The sequence below is a fragment of the Scyliorhinus torazame genome, chromosome 13 (assembly GCF_047496885.1).
Source record: "Scyliorhinus torazame isolate Kashiwa2021f chromosome 13, sScyTor2.1, whole genome shotgun sequence".
Lineage (NCBI taxonomy): Eukaryota > Metazoa > Chordata > Chondrichthyes > Carcharhiniformes > Scyliorhinidae > Scyliorhinus > Scyliorhinus torazame.
The window spans coordinates 70,503,110-70,519,749 of record NC_092719.1 but is presented as its reverse complement, the minus strand read 5'-3'; the positions used below and the strand labels follow the sequence as shown (position 1 = coordinate 70,519,749).

The following is a 16,640-nucleotide window of genomic DNA, read 5'->3' as shown; positions in this document are numbered from 1 at the left end:
CCCTTTTTGATTTTTGACTATGGCTTCTCTGCCTTACACTTTCCCCCTTACTGCCTTTTGTTTCTGTCCCTGTTTTACTAGCTTCCAACTTCCTGCATCGGTTCCCATCCCCCTGCCATATTAGTTTAAACTCTCCCCAACAGCTCTAGCAAACAGCCCCCTAGGACATCGGTTCCAGTCCTGCCCAGGTGCAGACCGTCCGGTTTGTACTGGTCCCACCTCCCCCAGAATCGGTTCCAATGTCCCAGGAATTTGAATCCCTCCCTCTTGCACCATCTCTCGAGCCACGTATTCATCCTCTCTATCCTGACATTCCTACTCTGACTAGCTCGTGGCACTGGTAGCAATCCTGAGATTACTACCTTTGAGGTCCTACTTTTTAGTTTAACTCCTAGCTCCCTAAATTCAGCTTGTAGGACCTCGTCCCGTTTTTTACCTATATCGTTGGTGCCTACGTGCACCACGACAGCTGGCTGTTCACCCTCCCCCCCCAGAATGTCCTGCAGCCGCTCCGAGACATCCTTGACCCTTGCACCAGGGAGGCAACATACCATCCTAGAGTCTCGATTTCGTCCACAGAACCGCCTGTCTATTCCCCTTACAATTGAGTCCCCTATCACTATAGCCCTGCCATTCTTCTTCCTGCCCAGCTGCGCAGCAGAGCCAGCCACGGTGCCATGAACCTGGCTGCGGCCGCCTTCCCCTGGTGAGCCATCTCCCTCAACAGTATCCAAAGCAGTATATCTGTTTTGCAGGGAGGTGACCGCAGAGGACACCTGCACTGTCTTCCTACTCTTGCTCTGTCTTTTGGTCACCCATTTACTATCTCCCTCAGTACCTTTCACCTGCGGTGTGACCAACTCGCTAAACGTGCTATCCACGACGTCCTCAGCATCGCGGACGCTCCAAAGTGAGTCCATCCGCAGCTCCAGAGCCGTCAAGCGGTCTAACAGGAGCTGCAACTGGACACACTTCTTGCACGCGAAGGAGCCAGGGACAGTGGACGTGTCCCTGAGCTCCCACATCGCACACGAGGAGCATGACACGGGTCTGAGATCTCCTGCCATGTCTTAAACCTTCGGTTAACTTGAACAATTTCAATTTCCCCCCCCAAAATTTAACTAAATAAATAAACAATGAAGAAAAAAAAAAAAAAATATATATATATATATCAATGAAAAGAAACAGAAAAACAGAAACACTACTTACCAGTCACAAAAAACACTTCCTCCCCACCCAGCTTCGAATTCCCACCTCGATTCTAATTCCCAAACTCACTCTTTGCTGTCTCACTCTGGCTGTCTTCTCTGTCTCACTGGGAGAACTCACTCCCAGTTGTTAGCTGTGAGACAACTATTAGCTCGGGTTTTGAATAGGTTTGTAGCATAACATCCACATGAATCAACAAACAAATGTTGCATTCTGGAGTCAGTTGGTCAATTAAATATTTAACCAGCTACTTTCAGCAGATGTTAATTGACTGTTATTCCTGAGAGTCCGTTTCTTATATACAGTGGTAGCTGCCTGAGAAGAGATTAGAAACTGGAACCCTACTTTGTGTTGTAGTCCTAAACCTGAGGCACAGGTCCCTGTAGATAGAACTGGAATGATGAGTTTACTCTGAGGCTGGAGACGTTTATTCAGTGTTAAATCTTAGCTGAAGCTTATCAATTCTAACCCTGCATTTACTTCATCCCTTCAATCTTAGTCAAATCATTTGTGACATCAGGGACCGGGCTTCTTCGAGCCCTCGCGCCGCAAGGGCGGAGAATGGGGCATTGGACCCGCGACGCCTTCGCGCGATTCTCCGGCAACCGGAGAATTGCCGCCAGTCGCGTGCACGCGGTCGACATGGCGCCAGTTGGGGGCTGTTGAAAGAGGCCCCCGCGGTGATTCTCTGCGGTCAACCGGCCGAGTTCCCGTCGGCATGATTCTCATATGCTGCCACCCGGCAGGAGCTCGGCGTCGCGGCTGCGGTGGCTGTCCTGGTGGCGGGCGGGGAATCAGTCTCCGGGTGGGGGGGCCTCCACAATGGCCAGGCCCGCGATCGGAGGCCACCGATCGGCGGGCGTGCGCGATCTGGGGGGGGGGGGGGGGCTACCTTCCTGCGCACCGGCCCGCTGTGTGGGTCCGCCATGTTTCGCGGGGCCGGCACCGTAGGCTGCAGGGGCTGCGTGGTGCACGCCAAGGCCCTGCAAGCCCCCTTCAAAACGAAGAATCACCCCAGAACTTTTAGAAAAATGTCCGGAGTGATTCGCGCCTGTTTTCTGGCGGGCGTGGGTACATACCCCATTATTGAAGAAACCTGGCCCAGATACGCAGCATCTTAAAGACCCAACTCATAATTGCACCCCAATTTGCTTTTATATGGATTCTACGAAACTCTCTTTACAGTTTGAAGTCATCCTTATTTCTATTCAAACTCTCTGGAACACATCAGTGTTCCTTTGAAGGTCAAAATGTCAGGTTCAATCCAATGTCTTCTTTCATCTATTTCAAGTTCCCTTTAATATACCAGAAATGGTAAAGGCTGAGAAGGTTGAGGGAGGGCCGTGAAAACAACATTAAACATCTTGAGCCTAATGCGATTAGCTTCCGAGGCTCTGGTTGTGTAACGAAAGAATACTTCTCGGAAGAGGAGCATATATCACAGCACATTTTGCATGATATAAACATCTAATTAAAGCTCACGTTCTGGTGCAGATCCTTGGTAGGGTTGTGTTCCTGGAACCATTTTAATAGCACGTTTTCCTTGAGTGGCCCAATAATACCATGTTTCATATGGATCTTGGCGAGTGTCGTGGCACCAGGGACCATCTCCACCAGCCCTGCAAGAAGTCCAATAGCTTGAGTGTAGCAGCACAAAAAGGCCATGCATTTGCTGAATTGTATGTTTCTATCTGCATTAAATGCATCACTGACATACCAGTGCAACTGTAGCCAGTGTAACTGTAGCCAATACAAGTGGAGAATTTACATCACAATTTAAGCATGGTCCTCAGTTAAGTTCCATGTGAAAGATTTTATTTAGTTTTATATACTTGCAGTTGACCACATACATGTGCTGTCATCTGCTTCAAGCTGTCAACACGTGCAGAGTATTTACTTGTTAATTGTTTCTGGTATAGCTGTGATGCTGGCAATGCTGACATGAAATTCCTGTTCTAAGCACTTGTAGAGTAGCCAAATATGGTGAGGAACTCAATCCAGGCCTTCATGAGCCATTGGTGGGGCAGAAATATAAACTGCACACTACTGTAACTTAAGGGTTAAACCTTTAATAACGAAGACAACATGGCTGTGGCACAGACCTCTCCCCCTTCCTGTTGATATGCACCGATAGACAATCATGCTCATATTCAGCCCTTCCTGGCACCATATCCTGTTCATTACTTTAACCATCTGTAAAACAAGCATGTCTTGTCGAAGGTCATCTCCTGACTGGAAAGAGGGAAAGATTAAAATCAATTAGTTTGGAAATCCAGTAAGAAAGTAATGGATGTCCCAGTGGCATTGCTCCTGGGCTTGTGTACATAGTTGAACTGTACATAGTTGAAGTGTACATAGTTCATTAACAATGGGGAGTAGGTGCAAAATTTACAGGAAGTGACTGCTAGATACGAGACTCTTAATGTTACATGTTACAGAAAGTCGAAGGAGATACTATTCTGCAGCAGTGAAGGTATTATTAACAGAAGCAAGACTGGTGAAATGTTACAGGATTCAAGTGCAACAGTCACAGGAAGTGCATGCTATTGCAGCAGACAGGAAGTGTGCACAAACACTAGGGGGCAGATTCTCCGTCCTGCAGCACTTGTTTTCTGGTACGGCGCGCCCCCACCGACAGTGGGATCTTAAGTCCCGGCAGCCGGCCAATGGGTTTTCCCATTGTGGGCACCCCCATGCTGTTGGGAAATCGATGGGTGCGAGTGCGCTGCCAGCGAAGGGGAGAATCCCGCCGATGGAGAATCCAGCCCTAGAATTTCAATATATTTAATATGAGAAAGTTTATAATGAAAATATTTTTTTAAAAATAGAGTATTTAACTTTAAACATATGTCACATTATGTCTGTACAACTGGTCCAAATATCCCTTGGCCATGATTCATGTTTTATTTGAAGATTATCACAATTCTCCACCTTGGGGATGCTCCATTTTGCCAGCAGCCCGGGGGTTTCTCGACAGCGTGAGCCGCCCATGGGAAACCCTATTAACCAGCCGGCAAAACAGAGGATACCGACGGCATGCCACACCAGAAATCTGGTGCAGCGGGACGGAGAAACCCGCCCATTGTCTCCCCTGTACAACATGATGGGAGATTAACTTTGTGGTATATACTCCTGCGACTCAGCCAACGTTGTCTACCTCATACGCTGCAGGAAAGGTTGTCCCGAAGCGTGGTACATTGGCGAGACCATGCAGACGCTGCGACAGCGGATGAACGGACATCGCGCGACAACACTTCAGCAGCCAAGGGCACTCAGCCTCTGATCTTCGGGTAAGCGTTCTCCAAGGTGACCCTCAGGATGTGTGACAATGCAGAATCGCCGAGCAGAATCTTATAGCCAAGTTCCGCACACATGAGTGCGGTCTCAACCGGGACCTTGGATTCATGTCGCATTACATTCACCCCCCACCATCTGGCCTGGGCTTGCGAAATCCTACCAACTTACACCTTTTTAAACTTGTGATCATCCCTCTCTCCAGTAGCTCCGTTTGAACCTGTAAAGACTTAATTACCTGCAAAGACTCACATTCAAAGTATCGTATTGCATCTTTGACTTTGTTTATATATATGTTTCTGGAACCTACCTCTTCATTCACCTGAGGAAGAAGCACTGCTCCAAAAGCTAGTGATTTGAAACAAACCTGTTGGACTTTAACCTGGTGTTGTAAGACTTCTTACTGTACACTTTTATAGTAGCAGGAAACTATCTTTGGGCTTCTCTTTGTTTCAGGGAACCTTATGCCTTGGTTGTTGGGATCAACCATTGACTAAAGCATAACAAATCCCAGAATTTTAGTCACCAAGAGAAACTCAACACCCACTGAACCCTCAATTATTGGAATTCGCAAAATCTAATACAGCTTCAAAGTAAAATTACCAAAGTAAAATATTTCTATCTCTCTCTACAAGGTTTCCAGCCTTATGCTGAATCGACCCTTTACATTGGAACATGGGAACTTCTAAACAAGAATAGATTAAAATTCATACAACTTGTCTTCCACCATCTTAGTGGTACATGATTGTACAATATTTTAAGGTTAAGGTGCAGGTTCAGTCGGCAGATGGGCGGGCTAGAATACAAGACCAGGGATGTACTTCTGAGGTTGTTTAAGGCTCTGATCAGGCCCCATTTGGAGTATTGTGAGCAGTTTTGAGCTGCATATCCTTCCAAGGAAGGATGTGCTGGCCTTGGAATGGGTCCAGAGGAGGTTCACAAGAATGATCCCTGGAATGAAGAGCTTGTCATATGAGGAACGGTTAAGGACTCTGGGTCTGTACTTGTTGGAGTTTAGAAGGATGAGGGGAATCTTATTGAAACTTTCAGGATACTGCAAAGCCTGGATAGAGTAGACGTGGAGAGGATGTTTCCAATTGTAAGAAAAACTAGAATCAGAGGACACAATCTCAGACTAAAGGGACGATCCTTCAAAACAGAGATGAGGAGGAATTTCTTCAGCCAGAAGGTGGTGAATCTGTGGAACCCTTTGCCGCAGAAGGCTTTGGAGGACAAATCACTGAGTCTCTTTAAGAGAGAGATAGATAATTGATTAATAAGGGGAGCAGGGGTTATGAGGAGAAGGCAGGAAAATGGGGATGAGAAAAATATCAGCATGATTGAATGGCGGAGCAGACACGATGGGCCGAATGGCCTAAATCTGCTCTTATGTCTTATGGTCTTACATTTACCAGGCTTTCAAATACCGAAAGGAATAAAATTGAATAGTTTTTATAATATTTACATCGTAGGAGGTGATCTTAACTGTTGTGTCATTTATATCTGCTCTCGCCCAGTGATGTGTCAAGGACTAAATAAGTGCTGGCCGCATTCATGGGTGTTTGACACAGACAGATTGGATAAGCAGCTAACATTTCAAAGATAAATGCAAATTTATTCACTGGATGTCTTTTGTCATTTTAACAGGATGCATTCAGAGGCTATATTCACTGATCTACAGGATTATTACAGTAACATCATGTTATTGAATGAGTTTTCAAAACAGCTGTGCAAGAGCATAGATTGGACTGCCACCTATTCTATTCTAATCAAAGATGAGTGTGGCAATTAATTCCGGCCATTTACATTCAGGGCATGAGGAAAGATGGTAGCATGCTTTAAAATGAAATCTGCTCCATCTCTATAATTAGCCTCTTCAGATATCTCTTCACACTCTGTCAAAGTGCTTTCCCTCTTATCTACAAATTCGACTCCAATACCAACTCTGTTTCATTCAATGGTCCGTTCCCACACACTTCCCTCACCCTGCTCAATCCCCCCCCCCCCCTGCACCTTTCCCCAATTATTTAATCTTTCCCTCACTGCCTTTCCATGCTCCTCTTTCTGCCTTTCTTCGCCTTTCCCTCACTTTGCTCCAAACACCTATCGCTCCCTCTGTCCTCATTCTTCCCTCAATGCCTCTTCGATCACACAATTCCAATACTGTACCTTTTTCCAGTTCTCCAACCTTTCCCTTGCCTTTCCAATCTTCTACCTGTCTCTCACTCTTTTCCAGTATTTATTTCCTTCATTCTGTTCCATTGCTTCTTGTCAACTATATTAGTCTTTGGGTGTTTTAAACTTAAAATATCTCCTTGGATACTTGTACTTGCCATTTTTTTTGTCATAACAACATTTTTTCAGCAATTGGATCAATTGATGCAATTCCAGCTACTTGTTGTTCAATATTGAACAACAGCAGTGGTGTTGGATTGGGTATTACAAAGATATCCACTCTATTTTAGAATAGGTTTAATTTTGATACTCTAGCAGTTAGATTGCGAAAAACACACATCACGCAATCTACCAGTGATAAACTGACAAACAAAGAGAGATAGTTTTGATTTCATATCATAAAGAATCTTCACTCAGTCAATGTTGAAGAAGGATTTTTTAGGTATGCCACAATTAAGTCTCCCTGAATCATTCAAGCCCTTACCTTGTATATTACGTTGATATTTTTGCCCAAAGGGTCTGCGTTGATGAAAGCAATCTTCAGAGGAACAGCATTCGAGGTGAAATACGAACATGCCTTGCCACAAAGAAAAAAACGTAGAAATGTAAGTATTATCACAAATTAGTAACATTTGTATTGGAACAAAATTTGAAGCAGACAGCTCGATAGATGACTTTGGCAAAAGAGCTAACAAAGGTCTATGGGCTAAATTATATTCTTTTGTTCCGCTGATTCAATAGATCACATGTTCAAATTCCTTTCCTAGCCTCAACATATAATTTACTGGCTGGCATTTCTATTCACTACTGAGGAATTGTGGCTTTGTGGAGGGACATACTTTTCAGACAGGATGATAAATTGAATCGTGCATGAAATCTGGGCGATTTGAAAAGATGCTGTCTTGGTCAATATAAATCCCCCAAACCCAGAGCGGCATGGTGGCGCAGTGGTTAGCACTGCTTCCTCACAGCACTGGGGATCCGGGTTCCATCCGGCCCCGGGTCACTGTCCTTGTGGAGTTTGCACATTTGCACGCATGGGGCTCACCCCCACAAACCCAAAGAGATGTGCAAAGTAGGTGAATTGACTGCGTTAAATTGCCCCTTAATTGGGGAAAAAAAGTGAATTGGGTACTCTAAATTTGTTTTATTTTGTAAATTAAAAGAAAAAATAAATCACCCAAACCGTCCTCCAGAAATGGACTAGGTAGTCATTTATCCCATTACCATTTGTGGAATCATGTTCTTTATAGGTTGGTTTCCAGGTTGGCCTGAAGAAACACCAGTGACTAGGTGGAATTTTCCGCTCTGGAGACTAAGTGCGGAAGCAGGTGGGAGAAGTGATTTATTTCACACAATGGGTGGTGTATGGGCTCTGGGGCCTGATTAAGCATACATTGGCAAGCCACTCTCCAAATCATATAACAGGGCTGTCACTGATTTCTCTGCCCAGCTTCACCTAATGGGGTTACAGGACCTGGCACCATATTTAAGCACCACCCAAACACACATATTTACTCTCTGCAGCTCATCTGTGTGGCTTGTACTTCCTGAGATGACCCGCAGGAGAAAAAAGCCAGGCACTTCAAGTTTCAGTCACAAATCTCCGTTTGTTCTCCTGAAAGTCATCTGCAAACAGCCTGATGTCCTCTTATAGACGGTCCACCTACATCACCTAGTCTGGCTGGGAGGGGGCAGTAATGAAGGTCTGTCCGTTGGGACCCCAAAAGAAATGCCCTGCTGTGCGGGAAGAGGATGAATGATCTAATCTGCTCTGCCATGGTAAGTCAACCTATTGCTCACTCCAAACTCCCACTCCCATAATGCAATCAGACACTCAAAAGGGTTAAACTGCTCAGGGATCACATACTCCTATTAGTGGAGGAGACTTCAGCACTGAATGTCTCATGCACACTTTAATATCACCACCATCTCATCTATCATTCTGCACAAACAGCATTTTCAGTCCTTACTTTCAGACCTTAGTGGTCAGAACACACAGTAGGCCAGCATGCTTCAAGGTCCACTCCATCCCTTCTCATCACATTCCACCCAGTGTCTTCTGCAGGTCAAGCTGGCCCACAGAAAAAGGGAGAGATCCCAGACAAAACGGTGGACATCAAGGAGTTCACTGCCTTCGAGGAGAGGCCCTGAGATGAAGGAGGGTTGTGGAGGGGAAAGGGGGGAGTCAGGGGGATGAAGGTGGTGACAGGGAGCATTTCTTGTGGCAAAGGTGAAATCGGCATCTACCAGCAAGCCAAGGATGGATGAACCCTTCATGAGTTGATGACATCCTGACATTTAGAGTGAGTGACATGCAATGTTGCATTCTGCCAGCTTGTGAAGTGGATCTATCTTTTCCTGCTTCCAGGCACCAGCAGGCCCAGACCCTGGTCCAGCCAGACCATCAGCCCCAGACCCCGGTAAATCCAGAGGACTTGAGGAGTTCTATGAAAAAAGCAAATTCCTCCTTTATATACTTTGCATGAATGAGCAATGGTTAACTACGAGAGAACAACCAATGAGAATAATGACAAACATAACATCTTGGCCAAAACAGTAGAAAAATAAACCTGGAAATTATTTCACACAGCAATACAAAAAAGGTTTCGGGTCAGCATAATACACCATGCAAATGTAGCACACGTCCTCCTGAATTAGGAGAAAGTTAATCATACTCAAGTAATAACCATTTTGCACGGGCTCATATGATGTTTCTATAGAAACAATTCCTAAGTGTATGCCAAATGCATTGGACCCTGCATCCCGTGTTTCGAATCACTATGTCAAGCTAATCGTAGCAAAGCGGCTCATTTAAACAAATAACAAATTATTTTATTCGACTGCTCGCTATCCAAGATTGAGAGCGGAGGCTGTGGGACTGAAGCAATTTTGCTCTAAGCACAGGCCTTAAGGCTATTACACTCTTGTAATTTATTTCCCTTGTGACTTCCAGACATCAGAGAATGTGGATCATTAAATTCACCTCACTCTGTGTTGGATTTCAATCTATTTTCAAATTTAAAAATCAGCATTCCGTTCTGTGGAGCGAATGTGAACATTTAACTCTTTCAAGCATAGAATTGTAGGCCAGAATTCTCCAGCAATTCACTTTTCCCGCCGGCAGGACACCCACGCCCGGGGATTTCCCGGTGGCATTGGGAGACTTCAATGGGAAATCCCATTGACGAGCGGGGGGAGTATAGTATCCTGCTGCCAGCGAATGGCGCGCCGCTGAGAAACACGCAACTAAGGCACCGGAGAATCCAGACTGTAATGTGTAAAGAGAGATGTGAGTGTGGTGACGGCAGTTTGCAACTCTGAGACGTTTTGACTCCGGCATATTTTCGATTTTCTGCAAAAAAAGATTTCGACTGATCGGAAAGGTTATTTACGTTTCTACTTAGTTTGCCTCAGATAGTAACACATTTGCCTGATTCAGAGGATTGCGAGTGAGTCTTGAACCCAAAATCTCGGATGACATTTCAACGCGCGACTGCCAAGGGTACCATTTTCTGGGTGACAGGCACTGTGTCCGCTGTATGAAGAATCACAGTGGAAATACTTCACAGCTCATTTGTGATGTAATCATTATTTCAACAATCAAAAGGAGGGAGTTGCGTTTTTATAATACCTTTAATCTTCTTAGGATATCGCAATGTACTTCATGAATTCATGAAATGATTTACTTTAGAAGTGCTGTCAATGGTTAGTAGGCAATCGGTGACAGCCAATCCATGCATAGCAAATTAGCAATTTGTTATTCTTTGTGTTGTTGGTTAGGGAAGGAGTAATATGAGCCTGGATGTCAGGAGAATGCTCTACTCTTAATCCTTTTTGACTCTAAGCTGAGTTGACAACCCTACACCCCCAAGATCACTTACTTCCACTTTGTGCAAAACTGCCCATTTCCCCCGCCTTAGCCTTTCTGCTGCTGAAACCCTCATCCATGCTTTTGCTACCTCTGGACCTCGAGACTATTCTGTTGCTCCCCTGGCTTAACTCCAGTTTTTCCCCCTCGATAAACTTAAACTAATCCAAAACCGTGCTGACTGTATCCTAAATTGCACCTAGTCCTGTTCACCCAACGCCCAGAAAATAAAAAATGTAAATGGACTATTGTTCGGAAAGTGCTGACTTTGAATATTTAATCATGTTTCTTAACATGAACAATGTAGCGCTAGCCAATAAACAACAGAAAAACACTCCCTCTGGAGCTTTTGGGGCTGCCCTGGTTCCCTTTTGATTTCTGAAATGCTGACAAAAGCAGAATACTGAAGGGGCTTTTTATTCACCTGCCACTCCCATAAAAATTATGGAAAGAAATTATGAATAAGAATCTTGCTCTCCCGGTTTTGCAAGCTAAGTGTCAGCTTACCTGTGTGATACCTTGGCTGACTTTTAAATCAGTGGTGATGAGTTTGTATAAGCCTTGATCTAGGGCTTGAGCAGCTAACCTAGGCTAACACGTCAGTGCAGTACCAAGGGCGTCCTACATTATTAGGAGCACTGGCTATCGGATGCAGTGTCAACTGAAGCCCCGTCTGACTGTGCAGGTGGACTTAAAACAATTCCATTACCAAAGTCATATTACTTGAAGAGGAGCAGATTCATTTGGTTCAATCACCTGGTCAACATGTATCCCTGAATGTTTATCGCCATAAAGACTGACCTGGTCAATTAACTCACTTGATGTCGTCAGACATTGCTTTGTACAAAGTGGCTATGTGCAAACTAACAGTGACTACACTTCAATGGCTGTGAAGAGTTGCTGAAGAAGATGTGAAAGATGCTATATAAATATAAAATGTCTTTCATCAATCTCATCTAATTGCTGAAGGACATATGAAAGCAAAGGTTAGGAAACGACCTACATTATTAGAAGCACTCACTATGACTTTCGGATGCAGTGTCACCTGCATTAAGCCTGTTCCATACTGTTCAGGTGGAACTCATGCAAATCATTTACCCTCTTACCTCAAACAGCCAGAATGGTTAAACCTCCTGAGAGCCTTAAAACTAACTGTAGGCCGATTTTGGGAGAAAATATCCAGTGAGACATTCCTCTCTAACTCCTGAAGATGATCAAAGAGGTCCCAAGAGTCCACAGTGTCGGGATGACATAGTCACCAACACCCAATTTACACCTTTACTACGGATGAATCCATAGAATCCTTACAGGGTAGAAGGAGGCCAATCGGCCCATCAAGTTGGCACTGACCTTCCGAAAGAGTACTCTACCTGTGCCCACCCCCTGCCCTATTCTCGTAACCCCGCACTCTGATCATAGTGTAAGGGATGGGTTAATTCTGCTCGCTGTGAGGATACCTGGCAGCCTTCCAGGGCTAGGACTGGAACATGAGGCACCAGATGTCCAGACTCAGGCGTTCTCATGTATCTTGCTGACTTTCCCAACTGCTTATCTTATCTATTAGACTTATGTACTTCATTGTATAAATATCAGGCCATTTTGCTCATTTGCTGAACTTCACCTTGGACCTGAGTCGCGATAGGTGCCAGGAACCGAATCTCGCAGCCGCCGTCGACCCCGACAAGCAGATGGGCATGAGATTCTTGTGTTATCTTCTTGTTTTATATTATGTTCTTATTTGTATTATTCTTTGCTTATAAAATAGAGTAGACAAACTTCTCCTGTTGTTCTCTTAATTATATTGTGTCTGAATCATAAAGAACCCTTGGAGCAATCCAAGACAATTGGACACTCCACCTAACCCGCACATCTTTGGACACTAAGAGACATTCAGCATGGCCACTCAACCTAACCTGCACATCTTTGGACTGTGGGAGGAAACTGGAGAACTCGGAGGAAACCCATGCAGACACGGAGAGAACACGGGGAGATGGTGGGAATCTGAAATAACAAAACAAATGCAGGTCTGGCAGTTTTTGTGGAGTCAGGTTGACTCCAGAGGCCTTTTAAAAGGGCAAGTGGCCCACTTCTGGGATTCCTGCACACACTTATGGCTTCATTATGAATGCTTGGCTGAGCTCCGAGACTCACTAATGGATTAGCTCTGTTCACATAGGCTGAAGTGGAGTGTTATGTTTGATTGCTTGACATCTTTATGTGGTTATAATAAGTTATTCTTTCTTTGATCTGTTTTTTCAAAGTCTGCATGTCTATTTGGACAAGATTAAGAGGCGTGAAATGGGGTAAAGATCATCTTAGAAGATTGTAAGAGCAGTAGTCAACCCTTCACTTAAGTTTGTCCAATCAGATTCCTGCTAAGTAAATGCATTTTATAATCTTGGAGGTCAACCAAGCATTCATAATGAATGCATCTGAGGACTGTATTAGCAGAAATAGATGACCAGACATCTGGTTCTCCATTTAGCTCGCTACCCATACCCTTAAACCTTATACCACACTGGCAACAATTAAAATTGATCTGACTCTGCAAAAATCTGACTCTTATCATCAGGCCCATTGCTCCTCCATAACCTATCAAACTGAAATAGCTTATCCACAGTATCGAATATAATTCTTTCATTATTTTAAAGGCCTCAATCAAATTATCCCAGAGCTATGCTCTCCTAGGTTCAAAAGATCAAAGGTTGGATTTAGTGGTCCTGACACAGACTGTACGATGTCAGGTAGGAAATAAAATGACAGCCAGGGTGCATATCTGGAATTTCCACCCCCTTTTCCAACACTGACTATTTTTGTCGGTGCGGAAAAGGAGGAGGAACATGCGCATACACTGCGAGACATCTGAAACATCATGGAATGGAGTGTGATCAGCAGCTCTGCGGTTTGCACAAGGTTGAATTGAGTTCAGAAGGCTGTGTAAACCATTCCAGCATAGCGCAGTCGCTAACAGGGACAGGAAGCTATTCTGAAGGGCAGAAAGGATCTGGAAACTGTGCAAGTAAGCAGACCTTTGCAGTGATATGAGCTGTAAGGCCCAGGGAAGTTGTTGGAGTTGCACAAGGGGCTTGGCGGAGTCGGGGGGCAGGGCGGTAAGAGGTCGGTGTGTGCTCATCAGCAACTCAAGGGCTGCCCAACAATCTGAAACCAAAGTGGCATCAGGCCATTCAGCCAGTCTTGCACAAATTCTATCCCGAGGAAGGATATTTAAAACAGGCACTCTTCCTCGCACCTGGAACTCAGTGACAGTGTTACCCGGCATGAAGAAGAGTCCCCGGCAGCAAGAGGCCAAACCAAAGGAGCCAACAGCAAAGGAGGAGGACCCTAAAGTAATCGGACGCACCGGGTCTACTGAAACAGGCTAACATACCTGGAAACGTTCCATTTGCACTGCAAGATGAGAGTGCGACTGGGCAGTGAGATGTAACAGACCTTTAACGGTGGGCGACCACTCATCTGGAATTATCTATTAACAGGCCCTGCTGGTAACATTGAAAATGCTGGTGGCCCACAATTGCCTCACCGTTGGTTCATTTCAAAGCTCTGTGAGATCTTTCATTTAGCTGTTTACTGCTGCATCAATACTGTCACAGATGCCCTCTCCATTAGGATTGCTGACTTCACCTGCTTCCTCACAGATTCAGCCTCACAAGTGCAGAAGGCAATGATGTTGCCACAACAGCTGGATTCCCCCAGGGACAGGATATGATTGACTGCACACATTTTCCCATCAAGACAACCATGAGCAGGCTTGACAGATTCAGTGAAAGGAAGGCCTACCATTCCAACAGGTGTGTGACCACAAAAATATTCTTCACGTTGTGCGTGTTTTCAAGGCAGCTGCTTTACACTGAGAGAATTGAGCCTGCCTCTGCTCTTCCATCCCACCCACCAGGTACGTGGTTGAATGCTGAGCGACAGGGGATATCCACAAAGGATGTGATTTCTAACAGTCCTGCAAGGTCCACAAACTGAGCCCCAGGGCCATTACCTCAAGAGCCATCTGCATGTTAGGATCCTCCTCGGGCAGGCCATCGACCATAAGCCTGCTCAAGAAAAGATTTTGCTGCCTTGACTCTACAATGCACGGCTGCTAGGGTCTCCCACATGGTGGCAATAGGCAACATGGAGTTGCAAAAAAAGAATGCCCCTTAAAAGACAGAGGGAAAAAAAGGACTCATATTATTGGAGGAAAGGGAAAAAGAGGGCTTTCAGAGGAAGTAGGAAGGGACAATTCTTTAAAACAAAGATGAGGAGGAATTTCTTCAACCAGAGGTTGGTGAATATGTGTAACTCTGCCGCAGAAGGCTGTGGAGGTTAAATCACTGAGTGTCTTTAAGGCAGAGATAGATAGGTTCTTGATTAATAAGGGGATCAGAGGTTGTGGGGAAAATGAGAAAAATATCAGCCATGATTGAATGGCAGAGAAGACTCGATGGGACGAGTGGCCCAATTCCGCTCTTATGTCCATAAGACATAGGAGCGGAAGTAAGGCCATTCGGCCCATCGAGTCCACTCCACCATTCAATCATGGCTAATTTCAACTCCATTTACCCGCTCTCTCTCCATAGCCCTTAATTCCTCGAGAAATCAAGAATTTATCAACTTCTGTCTTAAAGACACTCAACGTCCCGGCCTCCACCGCCCTCTGTGACAATGAATTCCACAGACCCACCACTCTCTGGCTGAAGAAATTTCTCCTCATCTCTGTTCTAAAGTGACTCCCTTTTATTCTAAGGCTGTGCCCCTGGGTCCTAGTCTCCCCTGCTAATGGAAACAACTTCCCTACATCCACCATATCTAAGCCATTCATTATCTTGTAAGTTTCTATTAGACCTCCCCTCAACCTCCTAAACTCCAATGAATATAATCCCAGGATCCTCAGACGTTCATCGTATGTCTTATGATGTGCTGAGCCAATATCCTGGGGGTTGCCATTGACCACAAGCAGAACTTGACCAACCATATAAATACTATGGCTACAAGAGCACGGAAGGCTAGGAACCCTATTCACCTTCTGACTTTCCAAAGGCTGCCCATCATCGACAGGCACAAGTCAGGAGTATGATGGAACATTCTCCATCAACACTCAAGAAGCTTGACACCACCCAGGACAAAGCAACTTGCTTAATTGGCAGCCCATCCACCACCCTCAACATTCAATCCCTCCTCCACCGACACCCAGTAGCAACCCCGTGTACCATCTACGAGCACTGCAGCAACTCACCAAGGCTTGTTTGACAGCACTCTCTGAACCTGCGACTTCCATCAGCCCAGCGACTTTGCATTGATTGGTCCAGGCTTTGCAACGGCTGGTTCAGGCTTTGCACTAATTGGTCCCTGCTCTGCACTGATTGGTTAACTCTTTGCACTGATTGGTCCAGGCTCTGCACTAATCGGTGCAGGCCCGGCACTCATTGGTCCTTGGTCTGTACTGATTGGTCCAGGCTCTGAACTGACTGGTCCCTGGTCTGTATTGATTGGTCCAGGCTCTGCACTGATTGGTCCAGGCTCTGCACTGATTGGTCCAGGCTCTGCACTGATTGGTACAGGTTTTGCACTGATTTATCCAGGCTATGAATTAATTGGTCCCTGCTTTCCACTGATTGGTCCAGGCACTGCACTAGTTGATCCTTGGTCTGCACTGATTGGTCCCAGATCTCCATTGATCGGCCTAGGTTCTGTACTGTTTGGTCCAGGCGCTGCACTGATCTGTCCTTCGTCAGTACTGATTGGTCCAGGCTCTGCGCTAATTGGTCCCAGGTCTGCACTGATTGGTCCCCGGTCCGCACTGATTGGTCCTCCGTCTGCACTGATTGTTCCAGGCTCTGTACTGATTGGTCCAGGCTCTGCACTGAATGGTCTAGGTCCTGCACTGATTGCTCCAGGCTCTGTACTGATTGCTCCAGGCTCTGAGCTGTTTGGTCCCTGGTCTGCACTGATTGGTCCAGTCTCTGGACTGATTGGTCCTTGGTCTGCACTGATTGGTCCAGTCTCTGGACTGATTGCTCCCTGGTCTGCACTGATTGGTACAGGCTTTGCACTGAATGGTCCAGACTATTCACTGATTCGT

General features: G+C 45.5%; 1 protein-coding gene across 1 annotated transcript in view; it reads right to left on the bottom strand.

Annotated features, from left to right (window-relative positions):
- The window catches only part of LOC140388097 (phosphatidylinositol 3-kinase C2 domain-containing subunit gamma-like), a 310,331-nt gene that overhangs the window by 91,602 nt on the left and 202,089 nt on the right, over positions 1 to 16,640 (bottom strand). Inside the window, exons 22-24 of the mRNA XM_072471736.1 lie at positions 7,163 to 7,255; positions 3,312 to 3,441; positions 2,692 to 2,828 (exon numbers count right to left, since the gene is read on the bottom strand). Of these exons, the coding sequence (XP_072327837.1) occupies positions 2,692 to 2,828; positions 3,312 to 3,441; positions 7,163 to 7,255 (360 nt within the window). The remainder of the gene's footprint in view (positions 1 to 2,691; positions 2,829 to 3,311; positions 3,442 to 7,162; positions 7,256 to 16,640) is intronic.